Source organism: Phascolarctos cinereus, unplaced genomic scaffold, assembly GCF_003287225.1.
Source record: "Phascolarctos cinereus isolate Bilbo 61053 unplaced genomic scaffold, phaCin_HiC Scaffold_3;HRSCAF=262, whole genome shotgun sequence".
Taxonomy (NCBI): Eukaryota; Metazoa; Chordata; class Mammalia; order Diprotodontia; family Phascolarctidae; genus Phascolarctos; species Phascolarctos cinereus.
The window spans coordinates 165,781,508-165,801,969 of NW_027555736.1; the positions used below are offsets into that span (position 1 = coordinate 165,781,508).

The 20,462-nt window shown below is 36.9% G+C and overlaps 1 protein-coding gene across 1 annotated transcript in view; it reads left to right on the forward strand.

Moving 5' to 3' along the window:
- Positions 1-20,462, forward strand: part of FBN1 (fibrillin 1) — a 302,515-nt gene that overhangs the window by 253,706 nt on the left and 28,347 nt on the right. The window contains exons 44-53 of the mRNA XM_020976933.2: positions 646-768; positions 4,947-5,072; positions 7,430-7,546; positions 8,376-8,504; positions 9,025-9,144; positions 13,609-13,734; positions 16,215-16,364; positions 16,976-17,041; positions 17,349-17,465; positions 18,673-18,792. Of these exons, the coding sequence (XP_020832592.1) occupies positions 646-768; positions 4,947-5,072; positions 7,430-7,546; positions 8,376-8,504; positions 9,025-9,144; positions 13,609-13,734; positions 16,215-16,364; positions 16,976-17,041; positions 17,349-17,465; positions 18,673-18,792 (1,194 nt within the window). The remainder of the gene's footprint in view (positions 1-645; positions 769-4,946; positions 5,073-7,429; positions 7,547-8,375; positions 8,505-9,024; positions 9,145-13,608; positions 13,735-16,214; positions 16,365-16,975; positions 17,042-17,348; positions 17,466-18,672; positions 18,793-20,462) is intronic.

Below are 20,462 nucleotides of genomic sequence, written 5' to 3' on the forward strand. Positions count from 1 at the left end.
CTAATCACTTTCTATAGGACCTTTATGAAGGTGATTATTACTTTGGAGGAATGTGATTTTATCTGTGTTATAAGATCTGTTAGAATATATTATAATATGAAAGAGAATATGTTCATTTTTTTTGTTAGGAAAGTCATCGATAGAGCAGTCAAACCTTTTGGAATTCAATTGCACAAAATGCAAATGTTTTTCTTTTGAAATTCTTTTTTTCTAGTAATTTTATGTGCCATCTCCCTTACATAGATTATCTTGATCTGATTACTTTGTGGAAGTCATTAATGCCATACCTTTCACAAACTTTAAGATAATCTTAAGATTATATTACTAGAATCTTATTGGACCATAAAATCCAGAAGAAATTAGATCTCTACTCTATCTAGCTTCTATAGGAATTTTATGTTGCTGTTAAATATCAATATCATTGGATTCCATGTATGCCTATAAGTCAAACACTGGTATTAATTTAGAAGTATTATGTGAATAAAGTTTTCAGGAAAACAGAGGTTTGGAAAATACTTTATCATATTTTCAGTATACTTAGACATTAAAAGAAGTAAGTATATATTTATTTAATATTAGAGATTTCATTTCTCTTGACCTAAGGATCTTCTGTTCTCTTCATGTCAACTTCTGTTTACCCTATAGATATCGATGAATGTCAGAATGGTCCAGTATGTCAGCGCAATGCAGAATGTATCAACACAGCAGGCAGCTTCCGCTGTGACTGTAAGCCAGGATACAGGTTCACCTCAACAGGACAGTGCAATGGTATGTATTTCAAAGCTGGCTTGTCATGTCCTTTAAATAAAATCATATTTAAATTATATTTTAGAAAACTTAATTACCTCTGAGAATCAAGGCTTAGAATACTACCATCTCTCAGCCAAGCTGGTTGATTAAAAGTGAGGGAAAGGGAGGCCTTCTTTTTCTTCCCTCTGTGAGAATGAAGGAAGCTGTTTTGTGACATGTAAAATAGTATAAAAATAAAAGATAACATTTACAAAGTTTACAAAGCAGTTTACATACATTATCTCACTTGATCCTCAGAGGTACTCTTTGAAGGAAGTACTATTTATCCTCATTTTACAGATGAGGAAATTGAGAAAGTAAGAGGTTAAGTGACTTGCCTGGGGTCATGCATCTAATAAATTTCTGTGGCAGGATTCAAATTCTGGATTCTTAACTTTTGGTCAGGCACTCTAGCAACTATATCACACCTAGTTGTTGTTCAGGTCATATCCAACACTTCCTGACCCCATTTGGATTTTTTTGGCAAAGATACTGGATTGGTTTGTCGTTTCCTTTTCCAGTTCATTTTATTGATGAGAAAACTGAAGCAAAGAAGGTTAAGTGACTTGCCCAGGGCCACATAGCTAGTAAGTGTCTGAAGTGAAATTTAACCTCAGGAAGATGATCTTCCTGACTTCAGGCCCAGCACTCTATCTACTCTATATAGCCTGTTTTTATGGGCAGTTGATACATTTTTAATGTAATAAATAAATCTGGTATATGACTTGTAAAGTAAATGTTATATTTGTTTGCTAACTTATCTTCCTCTTCCCTCACCCAACAAGCATGTACTGACTGAGTACAACGCAGTATCTTAGGCACTGAGGGTACAAATGGAATGGATAAAACAATTCCTTCTTGCAAAGAGTTTACATTTTAATGAAGAAGAAAGAAAAGTACATATATAAGTATATACAGAATAAATATAGATAAATAATAGGTGAGGAAGAATTCCAAGTAGCCATTGTTGAAATTGGAAAAGATTAATACAGAAAAAATTCGTAGTGTCTCTCCCAGTGGCCTATGGTTTGCTACCAGTAGAAGTTTTGAAATGCTAGAGACCCAGTAAGAACAGCTTAGCGAGGTTACTAAAGCATATCGAAGTGTTACCAGCCTTTCAGATGGGCACTTTTGATGGCCAGGTGAAGTTTTGAATCACTGAATTCGTGTTGAACTACTGCCAGCATATAAGTCTCTTTACTGACATTTCAGTGACACAATATATGTTCATTAAGATAGAAATCATTCAGATATGTATGATACAACCATAGGAGGGTCTCTAAATCAAATGTTTGCATTAATCTTAAGAGAATTCTGTGCCTAGAGAATTAAGCAAAGCAGAAATTTCACATTCTTTAATTATATTTTCATTATGACATATATAAACGCACATGAGTGTGTGTGTGTGTGCGTGCGTGCGCACACACTTTGTTGTTGTTATTCAGTCATTTCAGTTGTGTCTGATTCTTCATGACCCCATTTGGGCTTTTCTTGGCAAAGATACTAGAGTAGTTTGCCATTTCCTTCTCCAGCTCATTTTACAGATGAAAAAACTGAAGCAAACAGGGTTAAATAGACTTACCCAGGGTCACAAAGCTGATAAGTGTCTGAGGCCAAATTTGAACTCGTGAAAAGGAGTCTTCCTGACTCCAAGCCTGACACTCTATCCACTTCACTACCTAGCTGTGCTCTCAGTCTCTGTCTCTCTTTCTCTGTTTCTCTCTGTCTCTCTCTGTATGTATTTTTATGCTCACAGCCATGTATTTCTACTTAGTAAGTATTTTAAAAACTTCTATTCTATCACAGAAAGTAAATAGGATTTTAATTTGACCAAACTGTGTTAGGTTTGAGCATTTTAAAAGTGGTGAATTTTATAAAGGTTGGGTCTTTCTGAATCTTCAGTCCCATCTTTGGACCTCAATTTTCTCATCTATGTAAGAAAGGAATTAGACTAGTTGAACTCTGAAATGTAACTATAGAATCAGAATTAGTATCATAGAATTTAGAGCTAGAGGAGATCTTACTGGCTGGATTTAAAAAATTGACTTGTTTGAAATCCCATATTTTTCTCACTTCAGGTCCAGTTCTTTAAAAAAATTTAAGTTCTTTAAAACACAGTTAAATTATTTTAATATTCATTCAGAAGACATGGATGGGCTGTGGATACAGGTCTGCCACAAAACTAGCTATGTGACCTTGAGTGAGAAAATAAACTTTCTGGGCCTTAGTTTTTCCATCTCTAAAATGAGGAAAGTAGACTGCATCTTTAAGGTCCCTTCCAGTTATCATATTCTATGAAATGTACCTGTGAGTATTAAATACTGTATGTATTTTTAGTGAAGGTTATTGTCAAGGTCAATATGAAATATTTTATCTTGCTTATTTCAAGAGTTGTGGACCTTTTGATAGAGGTTGCCTGGATATCTTATACATTTCTGAATGAAACAACACAAAGGAACTTGGTCAAGTTTTCCTTGGATTTTCTTATCCATAAGTGATTAAGTGTTAGGAAGTACACTGTTGCCTGTAGTACATTTTGCATTGTTTTATGGGACCTTGATGGGAAAAGGGTGTAGTAGCTGAACAGAAAATCAGTTTGAGAACCAAGCCTGTTTTGTTGAGTTTAGTATAACATGTGCAAGTATTTAGCATATTGTCAACAGAACTGTTGTTGTTACCCATTTATTAAAATAACAGGACAGGAAAAAGTGGGAAAGCCTCTGATATGAGTTACAATGCTCACGTATAATTTGGCAGTGATAACAGTTTCCCTGCATTTTGCTCTTGTTTTATATTTCTTTGAAAATAGGTGAAATAGTCCCAGTACAAATAAGAAATGCTGATAATATAGAATATATCATTTCATACCACTCTCTATGTAGACAAGAAGTAGGGCAGGGCTGTTTATACCCCCAAAACTTAACACATTGCCTTGTACAAGCTTTAATTCATTAGGATAGTCTAATTGCTCTTAATGGAGTTAAAATTTTGCAGAAACTATTGCAGACATAACAAATAGGCCAGGTAAGCTGTATCCTGTAGTATATGAAGTGTCCTGTACTCATAGCTTTGCTCGGCCACAGGGGTTCTTAACCTGTTTTGTGTGATGGACTCGTTTGGCAGTCTGACGAAGCGTATGGATCCCTTCTCAGAATAATGCTTTTAAATTTGTAAAATGCATAGTAGGATTACAAGGGAAATCAGTTATATTAAAAGAGTTATCAAAAGATATAAAAACAAGTTTACAGACCTTAGGTTAAGAACCCCTGCTCTTCCAGATCACATTTTTAATTTTTGCTGTCCTGTGTCAACAGGGGAAATCAGGGCTCTGCAGTACTCTTTGTGTTACATTTGGTATAAATACATAGCCATGGGAAACAACTTCTTTTTGCTTAAGTATCTTAAACATAAGTAGATATATAATCAGATATGGCAGTTCCAAAAAAATGGCCATTCAGTTTTGTGACCCTGTGTATAGAAAGATGCAAGAGGTGTCCGTCTCTGTCTTGGAAACACAAGCTGTGGCTTCCCTTTTTCTGGGGCACCTTTAGATCAATAGCTCTCAATAGGTATGGGAAGGTTCAAAAAAATTATCACATTTTAGGGATTGGCAGGACAAGAATCGAAGGGAAATGGCTTCATTAAGAGAGTCCGGAGGGTGAGAGAAGTAAGTCAAAATAGGCAAAACTTCATCAAGGAGGAATTTAGGTTGTCTTTCAGGAAAACACATCATAGTGGCATAGTGGATGTGATGATGATATGATTTCCCAAAGGAAGTCATGGAATCCTCATCAGCTGAGTCACCAAAAACTAGACTAGACAAAATATTTGAGTGTATCATATAGACTTTAATTCTTCCCTTGGCATGTAACCAAACAAAATAAACTTATATTTTAGGTTGGATTTTCCGTCTTCTCATACCACCCCCAAGTTATCTTCTCTTTCAGACCTTTTGGTTGACTGCACTACCTTCCTATTATTTGATGTTAACTGGGTCTGATTTTTGACCTGCTGGATGCAGATGTTCTGAATGTCTGTAAAATTTTCCACTTCCTACCCCATTTTTTGAGCAAGGTTGTTTAATTAGAGTTTGTTTGATGAGTATTGGTCTTTTAACTTTGTGATAAATGCTCTGAACTTGTGCCTGTTATTTACAGATAGGAATGAATGCCAAGAAATTCCCAATATCTGTAGCCACGGTCAGTGCATTGACACAGTTGGAAGTTTCTATTGCCTTTGTCACACTGGATTTAAAACAAATGCTGAACAAAACATGTGTGTGGGTAAGTATCTGACATATGTCTCATTAGCTACACATCCTTTTGAAAAAATCCATTCTCCTTTGCATACATTTCAGTCAACTGAAAAATATTTATTAAATGCCTGTTATGTGCTAGGCACTGTGCTAAGTGCTAGGAAATTACTAAGTCACTCAGGAGTTACTTTCTTCTTTGCAAAAGAAGAGAAGTAGATGTGTTACACTTAAAAAAAAGTTCATAGTTATCTCTGCAGACATCTTCCTTAGTATTCTTTATTATCTTCCCAAGTATTTACTTTTTTGTCAGATGTAAAAAAATCTTCACTCTGAGAGATTGAAGAAAGGATAATGGGCTTTTGTTACTTCTTATGAAATGAGTACAACTCATGGAATATAAACCATTTCAAGCTTACCTTCTAGATTACAGAGTGTTACAGTTGCCCTGCAGGAATGAGATCTGAAAGCATTTTTAAAGCACTGTCCTGCTTTCAGTGCTAAATCAGGACAATATTTTAGATTAAAACAACATATTTACATACTCATTTCCTTCGCCCCCAATTTTTTCCATTTTGAAAGAATATCTTTTGGACTTCTGAACCACCTTCATAGCCATAGGCAGAGTATGCTCTACAGCAGCATTGGCCACAGAGCACTTTGGGGCTTAACGCATATTTACAGAACCCATAAATGCTGGTCTTAGTGCCTTAGGGGTATGGAATATCACCAGAATAAAGGGTAGGCCAGGGAAATTTTAGAGCAAAATAGAGGAAATTAAGCCTATTTTTACACCAAAAAATTCCTGCACAAAAATAAGCATTTTATACACAATTTCGTATTTAATATTTTAAGGGGAAAATATATCTAGCATTGAAATTTTCTCACAGCACCCCTATTCGTATCACACTGCACTCTGGAGTTCCCTAAAATGTTGTTTGGGAAATGCTATTGTACAGCAATAAAACTAAAGCATAATCTTTTGGATATAGCTGGAATCCTTCAAAATGTATTTTGTCCTTTTCTGGGTCGGGCAAATATTTTCAATTAAAAGACCTTCCATAGTTCTTCTGTCACTGACTAACCAACATTCATTCTACATCCCTGGCTCAGATGTCTTTCTTAACTCTTTTTTCTCCTGATATCTTATCCTTCACTTTCCCCCTGGTTTGCTAGAGAACATGGTACTACCACTTGGCTGACAGTGAGGTGTGGTCATGACTACTGAGCTGCTAGTGGAGCCCTTTTGGTTATATTCTTAAAGTTCCAAATTCAAGAGATCTTGTAATGATTGCAAGGAAACCAGAAGCTTCTAGATCTGGATTGACCTGGATCAAAAGTGCTTTAAGCCCTAAGCTTGAAACTTAAAATAAAAGGAAGTTTAGCTTTGCAAGTTCTCTCTCATTCCATCACCTTCTCATTATCTTAACAAATACATTTGTGTGTATTTTTAATTCTAAAACTTTATTTAAATGTTTTAAATCAACAAAAATATAATTACTACCTACTGTGTGTATAAGGCACAGTGCCAGGCACTAGAGGAGTATTAATGTAAGATGGGGATTCATCCTTCAAGGAGCTTAGAATCTTATTAAGAACATAGCCTTCTGCTTCCCCACTGAGGACAACAATATGAAGCTCTACATAAATAAGTTTGATTTGCTTCAGAAACAACAAAGGAAATAGGGGCATTGTCAAGTACTTAAAAGAGTTAAGGCTTAGAGATCGAGGAAGAAGACTTTGTTAAGATAATCTGTGGAGTCAGGGTATTAAATTTTAAAGGTGTGAGATAATACATCAGCGAGGGAAATTTAGGTTGTGGGTCTTATAGGAATTTACAAGAGAGAGGAAACCAGCATGACCTGGGGTGACTAGGCACTTTAAAATGTGGACTAGAACAATAGAAGGAGACATATTAGGTGAACTAGACGCCAGTTAGTTTGTTATTTCTTGTTCTTTACCTTTGGGAGAGTCACTATTTTCCTGGTAAATAGGAATAGAAATTTCAGAGATTAATACCAGGGGTTGCAGTGGACCATGAGTTCACCAAATTCTCTGGTTTTAAGCAAAATCATGAGGTAGAAAGAATTATGCAAGTAAATAGTTTTTTAAAATAATTACAATAGTTCTGTGGTAGTTCCTATGGCATTATCTTCCATATTGCTACAAATGACATGTGCCAACTATGAAGATAGTTTACCCTTAATATTTATAAATGGAGCCATATTTTCTGCATGTCAGGAGCTACCACTGAAATAGAAAACAACGTGGACATATAGAATTCTCTGAACTCATATGTAGAACTTTTCATGGTCTTTAAAATCCCTATAACTTTTTATTCTTTGCTTGTAAATAACTGTAAGTCCTCTGTGTTCTTTATTTCTGTAGATATAAATGAGTGTGAAAGGGATGCCTGTGGAAATGGAACTTGTAGAAACACCGTTGGATCTTTCAACTGCCGATGCAACCATGGGTTCATTCTGTCACACAACAATGACTGCATAGGTCAGTATTTTCTCAACATCATTTTATGGAAGGAAAAAGCTTGATTACTTAAAATAAGGATTCCCATTTAATTTCCAGAAGTATTGCATGTGATAAATAGCCCACATTTTAAAAAATTCAATGAATTAGGCAATTCTGTAAGATAAGAGAGTGCCTGACCTCCTTACACTGATGAAAATGCAGTTTTAAAAAATCAGTTAATCAGTTTATCAGTCTATGTGGACAGAACAAAAGTCTATAGACAATTATTCAGAGTGTCTGCTCTGTTTCATAAATAATCATATGATTTGGGAATAATAATGTAGACTGACTTGGCCAGATGTTCTGCTATGAATTTTTCTGTTAACAGAAACAAATTGTTGAACTTGCTTGAAATCACTTTTCCCTCCATTTGTAACTAATTATACCTTCAATTAATCATTGGCAAGTGTAATTAAACAAATGTGCTTTATCTTGAGAGCCAGAGGCTAATTGCACCTGCAACTAATTGCAGGAACTTTTTATACATTCCGTTGTGATGTGTACTATCAATTCATTAGTAATTCTTTTTTTTAAAGGAAACTCCAGCTGAGCCTGGTTTAAAATTCTAATGCAAAAATCTCATACTCTTTAATGAAGGTGATTGTCTAAACTATGTTGAGTAAGATTTTACTTCTTAAAGCTAGAGCTGCGGTTAATAAGAGATCCTCTTTGAATCTTTGTATATTTGGTTGAGCCAACAAACACTAGAGAAACGCAATGTTATGGCATTTGGGATTTTAACTATTGTCATTATTATGTAACATTCATTGTCTTTGGACTGTGTCACATGATTTTTTTTTTCTTATAGATGTTGATGAATGTGCTACTGGGAATGGGAATCTTTGCAGGAATGGTCAGTGCCTCAATACAGTTGGGTCCTTCCAGTGTCAGTGCAATGAGGGCTATGAGGTGACTGCAGATGGAAGAAGTTGTGTTGGTAAGTAGAACCATATAAAAGCTTACCAAATTAAACCTTTAGGCATATTGACAAAATAAATGCAAAATCCCCTTTATGACTTGTCCTTGGTAAAGCCAGGAGGAAGAAAAGACAATAAAGCTAAGATCCTGCCACCAGGAAAAAAAAAAACAACCCAAAACTGTCTTTATTAGAAAGTCAAGGATGATGACATCTTTAAAAATAAGTAATCATACCCATAGTCAGAAAAAGGTTTTCTTCAAAATAATTTTGAGATAAGCTCCAATATATTATTTTGGAACTATTTTATGGACATAAGAGAGCCTATAAAACTTTTCAGACCCATTAACTTTTTTTTAAGCTTCTAGGTAAAAAAAAAACATTCTTTAGAGAGTTGAGTGTTTTTTATGCCGTCTGTTTTTAGTTTAAGGTGGGATTTTGTAGCAGAAGTTTCATAGGCTTTAACTTGTCTTCATTTTGTTTCTAATGTATTTGAATCTAGCTACCTGATGAAGTTAATGGCCTTCATTTTTCCCTGCAGACATAAATGAATGTCTGGCTGATCCTGGAAAATGTGCCCCAGGGACATGTCAGAATTTGGACGGATCCTATAGATGTATTTGTCCTCCTGGATACAGCCTGCAGAATGACAACTGTGAAGGTACAAAGGATTATAAACTGACAAAAACAAAAGCACCATTTCTAATCCTCAGTTTCTAGTCCTTATAGTAATATCATAGTTTATGGAATACTTAATCATAAGCAGGTCCAGACAGATGGTATTAGTCAGCAAGTATTTATTAAGTACCTACTCTGTGTCAGGAACTGTGCTAAGCACTAAGGATACAAAGAAAGGCATAAAACAAGAATGCCCTGCTCTCAAGGAGCTCATAGTCTAATGGAGGAGACAACATGCAAAAAACTATTTACAGATAAGATCCATACCAGATAAATTGGGAATAGTCTCAGAGGGAAGACACTAAAATTGAGGAGACCTGGGAAAGGCTTCTTGCAAAAGGTAGGATTTTTACTGAGATTTAAAGGAAGCCAGAGAAGCCAGGAGGTAGAGGGGAGGAGAGAGAGCATTCTAGGCATGGGGGACAGGCATTGGAAACAGAGTCAAGATGGAGTGTTGTGTCTTATCCTCATTCTTAAATGGAAAACCAAGAACATCTAAGTTTTCCCACTAATCTTTCCTACTAACACTCTGCTCTATGTACATGTATCATCATGGCATCAACTAAATGAATGTTGGCCAACCTCTCAGGGTGCATTGAGGCAGCTCATGGAAAAGGTGGCTACATACCATTTTTAGTGTATGTTAGATTTTTAAGGTGCTACATTCAGAAATATCATACTGATTAAAGTAGTTTAAATATTGTTAATGCTTGAAAGACAGAAAACCAAATCATGGATAATGTAACTTAAAACTACAAAAAGAACCTTAGAGATAATCTAATCTAGCCTCCTGTTTTACAGATGAGGAACCTAAGGCTCAGAGAATAGAAGGACCACATAGGGAATAAGGAAGGGGGTGATAGCCCAGCCCAGGTCCTCTGACTTACGGAATCAGTACCTTTGCACTGTACCCTGTTGCTAAAGCTCATTGAAAGTGGCTGAAGATGGAATTTTTTCATCTATAAAAGAGTGAACATTTATTGATATTTAATTATTGAATTGAATAATACTATTGCAACAGTTCAGCAGTACTGCAGTTAATAAGAGATTTATCCTTAATATGCAAGGCATGTTTATAAAAAATCTTATATTAGGATTGGGAGGACTCTTCAGTCATCCAGTCCATCCCTTTAACCTCAGATACATATGAGAATATATTCTTTTATAAAACTTCCAAAGAAAGACATTCTACATGTTCAGTATCAGAAGTTTTACTTCCCATCTAACATAAATTGTTAGGTAGTAATACTCCAGGTACATTTCTTCATTTCTGCAACATGAAATGTTGATCATTAATTGATCTTTGGTCATTAAAGATTGGCCTCATTAATTGAGGCCATTGATCCGATGTAAGTGAATAGAGTGGAAATACACAAAAAGAGAAATTATCTCATTGAATATCTCTTAAGTGTATCTGTTCTTCAGCCCTTCTTTCCACTTCCAGGCTATAGAACCCCAAAATCCAACCCACCCAAAGACTAGGGCCAAAAAATGCCACTTGGAACGTTTTATAGAAGTTAGACTTTTCCCTGTGAGTGAGGCCAATTGTTACTGATCCTGCACAAAACAATATTGCCAAATCCCTTTATATTTAGGTTTCATGTTACTATACCATGACTCAGTTAAATGATACTCATGGTAGAATGAAAGCAAGTATCATTGCCATCAACTGTGCATTGTGGCCCATTTTTCTTCCCATGATGAAATGATGAGTCCTATCATGGAATGATGAGTCATATCATGAAATCTATTAACTTAGAGGGCTGAAGAAGACCTTGGGAATCTCCTGGTCTGGTACTTTCATGTTACAAATAAGGAAACAGGCTCCAGAAAGATGAAGAGACTTGCCTAGGTTCACACAACAAATGAGAGACTGAGTTAGAACTGACTTTTGAATCTTAGAATATCAAAACCAAACAGGACCATACAGCTTATTTAATTCAAACTTCCATTTTAAAAATGAGGAAACTGAAGCCCCAGAAAAGCCAGGTAAATTGCCCCAAGCCATGTGACTGGCACTTGCTGGGACTGAAGCCTGGTATGCTTTCTCCAAATCTGGTGCTCTCTGCATACTGCCCAGGCTCTTTGTCATCCTTGTCACCTATCATCATTGTACTGTGGTGCACACAAGGCCATCCAAGATGCTACAAAATTTCATTTTTTCAAGAAAAAGCTATTCTTTGTGTTTCATCCAACAAAAATGGGATCTTTCTTCAGGGCTAATATACATGTGACTGGCTTAAACTTTACAATAACCCTCAAACCTATGTGGGTATGGGCGCTATTCCAGGGTTAGTGCAATAGCGTGCACCCCTGAGGTGCTGCTTAGCTCTGCCACGTGACCTGGAGGTATCTGCTGAGCACACAGTGGAGAGTACATAGGACTCCTCATTTCATCATGGGGAAAAAGATGGGCCACAATGCATGGGAAACCTTGGTGTTTTCATCTAACGAAATTATGCCCCTGGTGCTGAGAGACAGTATGCATGAAGGAGAGGAAAAGCACTGGTTTTAGAGTCAAGGGAACTGAGTTCAAATCCTGTCTCTGTTGTTTATTACCCGTGTGGCTTTGGGTAAGTTCCTCAACCTCTGTGAGCCCCAGGTCCTCATCTGAAACAGGCCAGGTTTTTAGTCAGAGGAGCTGAATCTGAATCTTTGCTTTGCCTCTTACACCAGTCAGAGCCAAGGCAAGTAGCATCACCTCTTTGGACCTCCATTTCCCCATTTGTAATTGAGGGAGTTGGACTGGCTAGCCTCTGACATGCGTTCTAGCTCAGAGGTGATGATCCTGTGATCCTCTTGTGGGTTAGCTTTAAAGCCTTCAGAAGAGGTGCACAGGTCATTCTAAAAATTCAAGGACCTGGAAGATCCAGAGCTATTGGTTCTCTATCAGAGGTGAAAGTAGTGAACAAAAGGTAGAAAGCTTCCAAAAGGATCATTGAAGATATCCAACTCAGCTGGGCCAGAGGTCATTCTTATGGGCCTCCAAGAAAGGCCTCTGGGGAAAGCCAGTGGTTGAATGCTCAGAGGCCTCCCCACAGCCAGCCGTCTTTGCGCTTTCCCACTCCTTGTTTAGAGAGTGCCTTCCCTGGGCTGGTGGGATCCTAGAAGGAGAGCTGGAAGGGACCTTAGAGGTCACTGTGTCCAACCCCCTCATTCACATACGAGAAAATGGAAGCACGAAGGAGGAAAGTGATGGCAGTAAGTGGCAAAGGATTCAAACCCAAGTCTTGTGACTCACAATCAAACTCTTTCCACTATACTGTACCGTTAGCAATGCCATTTTTCTCAATCTGATATCTTTCCTTCTGGTGAAAGGAAAATCAGCCCATGTACAAATAAGATACCTTTGTGTTGTTACACTTTGAGCAGAATGGCCTGTACCAAAGAGGAAGATCTTCTCTACATCTCAGTTTCCTCACTTATAAAATGAGAGGGTTGGATTAGATTGTCTTGAAGGTATTTTCCAGCTCCACAGCATATGATCCTAGGGATATAGAATGGACTTAGGATTTGAATGATATACAATTCTTTGGGATGTGGAAGTTCCTTCTACCAATGCAGGTGGCACCTTTTCTGTAACTTAGAGTCTTATAGAACTGCCAAGAGCATTGAGAGATTGTGACTTATTCAAAGTCCCACAACCAATATGTGGCAGAGGTGGGACTCTGAACCCATGTCCTGAATCCAAGGCCAGATCTCTGTACGCTACACAAGGGATGGAGAACCTGCAGCTTCGAGCCCACGTGTGGGTCTCTACATCCTCAAGTGCGGCCCTTTGACTGAATCCCAACTTCACAGAACAAATCCCCTTAATAAAAGGATTTGTTCTGTAAAGCTTGGAATTAGGCTGCACCCAAGGACCTAGAATGCCACATGTGGCCTCAAGGCTGCAGGTTCCCCACCCCTGCACTGCACCATACTGTTGTTCATGATCCTAAGGTAGGTTCAAAAACAAACTATAAAATGCATCCCTGGGGTCATTGAACATCCTCATCATTTATTTTCATTTGCGTGAATGTGCTCATATATACTTAATCTTGGAGCAGTACAAAGAATATTAGATTGGGACTCTCAGCTACTGGTAACTAACCTGTGATTTGGGACTTAGTTTTATGGGTGAGTGCAGGAGTGTGGATTATAGCATCTCTAAAGTCCCTTTTGGTTCTGCAATTGTGTGATATTATTTCTATTAATATGATGAATGGTGATGACAGATGGAAGAGAGACCTCATTGCATTCATAAGAATATTTTGTTAGGCTCACTTTTGTACACAGAATTGAAAGCCTGACTTTTAAAAACTAAGCCGCTAAAAGCCTTTGAATCCTCATAATTTTATTATCAGAATATTATCAAAGTTGAGTTTCTTTTGTACTTTTTCATGTTGACTATTTGGTGATATTTTGATTATGTTTAGAGATAATCTGATGTGTATCCCTCTTTTAGATATTGATGAGTGTGTGGAAGAGCCAGAAATTTGTGCCTTGGGCACATGCAGTAACACTCCAGGCAGCTTCAAATGTCTTTGTCCAGAAGGTTTTTCGTTGTCCTCCACTGGAAGAAGATGCCAGGGTAAGTGACTTTAAAGGGCTTATCATTTCATTAGCCTGTACTGATTTACTGTGGTTTTATGGGAAATGTAAACCAAGCTCTGGCCCTTTGCAGTAAGAAAGGCAGAGATTTTTTCATTCACCAAGTGTTACCTACTGATTATCACCTATTCCAGTGTTCATTTGATAGTCTAAGGATAAAAATCATCTTTCTCAAAATTTGGGGTTGATTTGCACCCTAGGAACACCGGGAGTTAAGCCCTCTCCACCTCTGTTAACACAGATGCTGATTTTTTTGGCATTTAGTTTCTCACTTGCGCTGGATTTCTAGCTTTAAAAAAAGTTCACTTATGAGTCTTAAGATCGTCTTTCTTAACCCACTGAATGATTCCAAGAAAAAAAGGAACCTGCCTTTTTCAAGACAATGTACAGAAAATGGGTACACATTCAAACCAGTTTTTGTTTTGTTTTCTATACTGTTTTACTGAACAGTTAAAAATAATTCAGTAAAAAAAAAAAGTTATTTTTTGTCTATGTGGTGCCAAGTTACTGATCTGATTGAATGTTCAGTGATGTTGGCACTGTGTAGTCCGACTAAGAGTAAATAAAAGAAATAGCAGCAGGTCCTTTTAATTCCTACCACCACCAACTAAATGTTTTTGGCTTGTCATCCAGGTTTTTTTTTTTGTCCATATGACCTAAGATATACCAGATAAATGCCAGCCCATCCCCTTCACTTTGTGCTGCACTAGCAAGACCTGGGTTGGAAAAGGGAACAATGAGAGGCCAGGTGTGAGTTAGCCAGTGTGGCAGGCCAAGGGAAACTTTTAAGCCATTAATTCAATTTGTGCTGGACTGTCACAGAGCAAGTGAACTCAGAAGAAAGAATAAAGCCAGCTGTGAGTAGCCCTTCCATGAGATTAGCTACAGAACACAGAGCCAGTAGGAAGGAAAGCAAACAAGGAAAGTGACTTCTGTTCATTCTGATAAAATTCCAGAGGTTGGTGAGGCCCTCATAGACAGTTTAACTGTGTAGAGGAGCAAAGCTGTCTCTCAAGTAAGTCATCTTGGATTAATTTAGAGAAAAGAAATACCACAAAGCAATACATGAAACTCACACAGAGCACAAAAGGAACTGTAGCCAAGGCATCAGGAGCTACTGCTCCCATTTGTCAAGATGATGTCAAGTGATCCGTGCTCCTGTGTAGTGTGGACACACACGCTGTAAGAACATAAACTAAGAAGGAACTAAGCCAGGCTCACGTTTTTGATTGCAAAAGAAGTCATGGAAACCAGTAGACAGTTTCAGAAGCCTAGAAACCCATTTTTAAATGTATGCTTCTCCAGCAGTGAAGAGATTGAGTTGAGTCCTCAGGTTACTGGAAACCTGATATTGTTGAAACCCTGTTTAGTTCTGGGTTAGGATGTGGAAGGTGATTGTGGAGTGTCAACAATTTTGTGGTGTTTCATGTGAATTAGTTCTGGTATTCTCTAAGAAGTAATGATTAAATTAAAGTAATTTGCTCTTTGAAAAGGAAAGATTATTTCGTATGTTTGTTTTCTGGTCATTTGAGGCAAACAAGCTCCTGTTTAGAACTTCAAATTACCTAGGGCTTTTTGAAATTCTTTCTGGTACCTAGCATCCAGGAAATCTTGCACCCAGGAAATTTGATGAGTGGCTGCTTTTATAGCTGACTCTCGTACTACGTATCTGCCATTTTGCAAAGTTGCCAGTTGTCTGCTTGCTGGGTGCATTGGGTCTGGGATCGTAATTTGGATCCCGTACTTAGGTCACCCAGAGTAAACAACAGAGTATGGTATCCCAAATCTAGTATGTCTGTCTTCACCCAATGTGTCTTGCTAAATGTTATCCAAAGTGAGTATAGTCTGAGCTGTCAAGTGCTATATCTCATGAAAGACTCTCTTTATATGATAACAAGTCCCTATAAAAGACATTGAAGGATGTCACTTTTGAAAATTGACTTACCAGATTTCATTTTTATATTATACTAATGCTGGAGGTTGGTCAAAAAGAGAAATAACAAAATTAGGCCTCAAAGCTTACAAAATTCTTTCAGTACACACATAATTTTTGTTATCTTTAATGATATCTTTCAACACTTAATAAGAGGCAGCATGGTATAGTGGATAGAGAGCCAGCCTCAGAACCAGGAAGAGCTGGGTTCAAGTTCTGTCTCTGGCAGGTACTGGCTGTGTGACTCTCAGTGCTTTGGGTAACTCTGAGACTATGAGTTGTAATCATTTAGGAGTCCATTCACCAATGAAATCACAGGTCCAGTCTCTGTCTCAGTCTGCTTCTTTCTGTAATTATGCTTAATTAATTTTAAAGGGACTATTAGCTATAAGGAGCATTATTATAGTACTATAAGCTAAGTAATATCATTATTGATTGTTTAAGCAAATCTATAGTGGCTTTGTTTTTAAATTTTGTTTTAAGCATATGCATGATTATGCTGAAAGATACTTGAATTTTTATTGCAGACTTGAGAATGAGCTACTGCTATGCAAAGTTTGAAGGAGGCAAATGTTCATCACCTAAATCCAGAAACCATTCCAAACAAGAATGCTGCTGTGCCTTGAAGGGAGAAGGTTGGGGGGACCCATGTGAGCTGTGTCCTACTGAGCCAGATGGTATATCCTCATATCTGTCTAATTCCTTGTGCAGTACACAATATAGACTGGCCATGAAAGTAGGCTAAACAGTTAATCACAATGAAAAAGTGGTTTATCCTGGGGAAAATGAGCTTATTTAGTTTGATTATATATCTCATTAAAGTCAAGAGTCATTGTGGCATAGTACATAAAGAGTTCCTAGTATCAGGAAGAATTGAGTTCAGAGCATGGCTGCTAACACATATAGCTGTGTTATCTTGGGCAAATCATTTAATCTCTATAGCCTCAGGTAACTCTAGACTTTTCTACTAAGTCATACACTGGGTAGGCTCTTCATTGCAGACTCTTTATGTATCCATGTATAATTCTTGTTAGGATGCTTAGGGGGAAAAAAAGCTCATATTCCATTGTACATTTTAGATCCTTGGAGAGATCCAAAGATTATTAAGACCCATCCCCTGTTTTTTTAACATGATTAAGATATAGTAAAAAGAACTTCTAGTGTTTGATTGGAAAAACCAGCTTAATCCCTTCAGGCCTGTCAGAAAGATAACTCTCAAATATGCAGAGTAGCTCAGTTATTAACTGTAGCTGACACATAAATAAACAAGTTCTTATCTCATTTACAGAGGCATTTCGTCAAATTTGCCCATATGGAAGTGGTATCATCGTTGGACCTGATGACACTCGTATTGGTAAATATCTCATATTTGACTTGTCATTGATTTTTAAATAATATCCAACAGTTGCTACACTTCCTGTTCTTTTTTCACAATTGTTTGAATTTTGCTACAACACACCCGTGTATCAGTGCTGGGAAATTAAACTCCTTAATATAAAATTAGGGCCATTATTACCTTTTCAATGAAGCCAATTAAAAGTATCTTTTCCCATTGACTTTGGAAATTTAAAGCATAAGATGTATGCTGGAATCAGTAACACACATCTCCCCTTTACTGCCCTCCCCATTCTATTTTTTGTGTTTTTTCTCCTTTGCTTAAGATATGGATGAATGCAAAGAGCCTGATATCTGCAAATATGGCCAGTGTATCAATACAGATGGTTCCTACCGCTGCGAATGTCCTTTTGGGTATATCCTCCATGGAGTTGAGTGTGTAGGTAGGTAATGAGCTAGCTTCTTCTGTGACAGTTTTCTCAATGTAAAACTAAAATCATAGAGCCAGAATTAACGTGAGTCACCTGAACCAGGTTACTTGTTAAGCTTGGGCAGCTTGGTACAGAGCAACAATGTCAAACTCCAATAGAAACAGATCCCTGCTGGTTACATACTGACTTAGAATGTCACAAATTAACATTATATATGTTGTATTGTTTCTTTTATTTATTTTGTTAAATATTTCTCAGTTATGTTTTTATCTAGTTTCTGTTGCAGTAGGGAGCTTTGAGCCCTTGAATTTGACAACTGTGGTATAGAGTATAGAGTTTTAAACTAATGTATAAGAAGACCTGAGTTCAAAACCTGCTTGAGCCACTTCCTAGATGTGACCCTATACAAGTCACTTAATTTCTGTGTGCTTCATTTTCCTTATTTGTAAAGTGGAGATAATAATAGCAGCTACTTGACAAGGTTGTTGTGAGGGTAAAATTGGTAATATATATTTAAAGCACTATAAAACTATTAGCCATTATTAATATGAAAACAGGAAGGAGGAAGATATTTTATTGAAACATTGTTGTAAAATTCAAAAGATTGTTAATATTGAAATTTTCATTCCTGCATATATACATATTAATATATATACACACACGTGATTTAGAATATTATAACTCAGAATTCAGTTCACTTAGGTATAAAAGATTATGTACCCAACATAAATATCTTATCTTTAAACCCTCTAATTACAAAATCAAAGAATGCCTATATGAAAAGCCTATGGTTTTTCATCTGTGTAGCTTAAGATGTTATGTGAATTAAACCTGTCAATTTCAGAATTCCCAATGGATACATTATCTATCTTTAAAATTGTAGAACTATAAAGTGTTCATCTGTATGTAAAAGGAGGGAAAAAACCCACTGAACTGGTTGTTAGGAGAACCAAATTCTCATCTCCAAGTCAGCTACAAATAAATTCTGTGTGACTTCCCATAGGTTGCTTTACCTCATTGGGCCATAGGATCCTCAAAATTTGGGGAATCCCTTCCAACTTAAGCATTCAGTGACTGTTAATTTGCTGTCAGAGTAAAACTCTTAGTAATGAAATACAGTCTAGCATCACTAGATTTGTAAGATGAAAGGCATTATATAAGTTGGATTTATTTTTACTGTAATTCATAATTTCTTGAATGTGTTCCTGATATCTTGCAGATACTGATGAATGTTCTGTGGGTAATCCTTGTGGAAATGGAACGTGTAAGAATGTTATTGGAGGTTTTGAATGTACCTGTGAGGAAGGGTTTGAGCCGGGTCCAATGATGACATGTGAAGGTGAGTATCTCTCTCTCTCTCTCTCTCTCTCTCTCTCTCTCTCTCTCTCTCTCTCTCTCTCTCTCTCATTCACTCATCTTAATATTAAGTGTCATTCATCATATGAGGTAATCCACATAAGCATAAAAGAATTTTTTCTTGATTGTTCCTACCACCATTCATGTCAGTCTTGCCTCTCATTTTTCTCTCTGATCTCTGCCCATATGATATTTCTTGAATAGAGATACATGACGCTGCTGCCACCATGTGACCTAGACTGAACAATCATTGATGACTTCTGGATTTCCCTACTATGTACTTCCTTCTTTCTTTTCCTCTTTATTCCTTCCTCCCTTTCTTCTTCTTCCCTCCCTCTTTTCTTCCCTTCTCTTTCCCTTCTTCCTCTTTCCCTTACTTTTTCCCCTCTCCCTTTTTCACTTCCCTTCCTTTCTCCCTCATCTTTTTTCCCTCTTTCCTCCCTCCCTCACTTCTTACCTCTCTTTTCTTCTTACCTCTTCCTTTCTTAACTTCCTTGCCTTTCTTCCCTTCCCTCCCTTCATTCCTTTTCCCTCTCTTTTCTATCCTCTCCTAGACCTTGTGTCTATCTGCTTACCTAGAGGCATTGCTTTTCTTCTTAGGGGTTCTCATGCTGAAGACTCAACTTAGAAACTGTTAGAATCTGAAGGTTGGGTAAGCCCAGCCAGGTGAAGAGGTAGCAAGAAAAGGGAAAGAATAGAAAGTGAAGGTGAATGGGTTTGGTGTCAGTGTGTTCAGCGCATATATTAGGCATACTAATAGTAACAGGTTAAAAATACACAGCTTTGTCTTTTGTGGACCCCCTGAAATGCAGTCTGCTTGGTCAGAATTTGTTTTAGTGTAAATAAAATAGTAGCTATCACAAAGGTTGTGTTATTGTGACCAAGTGAGAGTTATACCAGGAATGCAGAGATGGTTTAACATAAGGAAAACTATTAACATAATGGATTATATCAGTAACAAAAATCATATGATTATGTCAATAAATGCAGAAAAAGCTTTTAACAAAATACAGCATTCATTCCTATTAAAAAACACTTGAAAGCATTGGTATAAATGAATTTTTCCTTAAAATGATAAGCATCTACTAAAACCATCAGCAAGCATTATTTGTAATGGAGATAAGCTAGAAACCTCAGTAAGATCAGGAATGAAACAAGGATGCCCATTATCACCAGTATTATTCAATATTATATTAGAAATGCTAGCCATAGAAATAAGAAGAAGTTGAAGGAATTAGAATAGGCAATGAGGTAATAAAACTTATCTCTTTTTGCAGATGATATGATGATATACTCGGAAAATCCTAAAGATTCAACTAAAAAGCTAGTTCAGACAATAATTTTAGCAAAGTAACAGGATATAAAATAAACACACATAAATCATCAGCATTTTAACATATCAACAGCAAAACCCTTTGTAGTTGATATGAGTACTTATAATACTCAGAATAATTTAGTCATTCACAATTACTTTTTTAACAATATTGCTGTTACTCTTCATTATTTCATGCGAGTCTCTCTATGTTTTTCTAAAATCAGCCTGCTCATCATTTCTTATAGCAAGTAGTGTTCTATCACAATTACCTACCACAACTTGTTTAGACATTCCCCAATTGATAGGTATCCCTTCAATTTCCAGTTCTTTGTCACCAC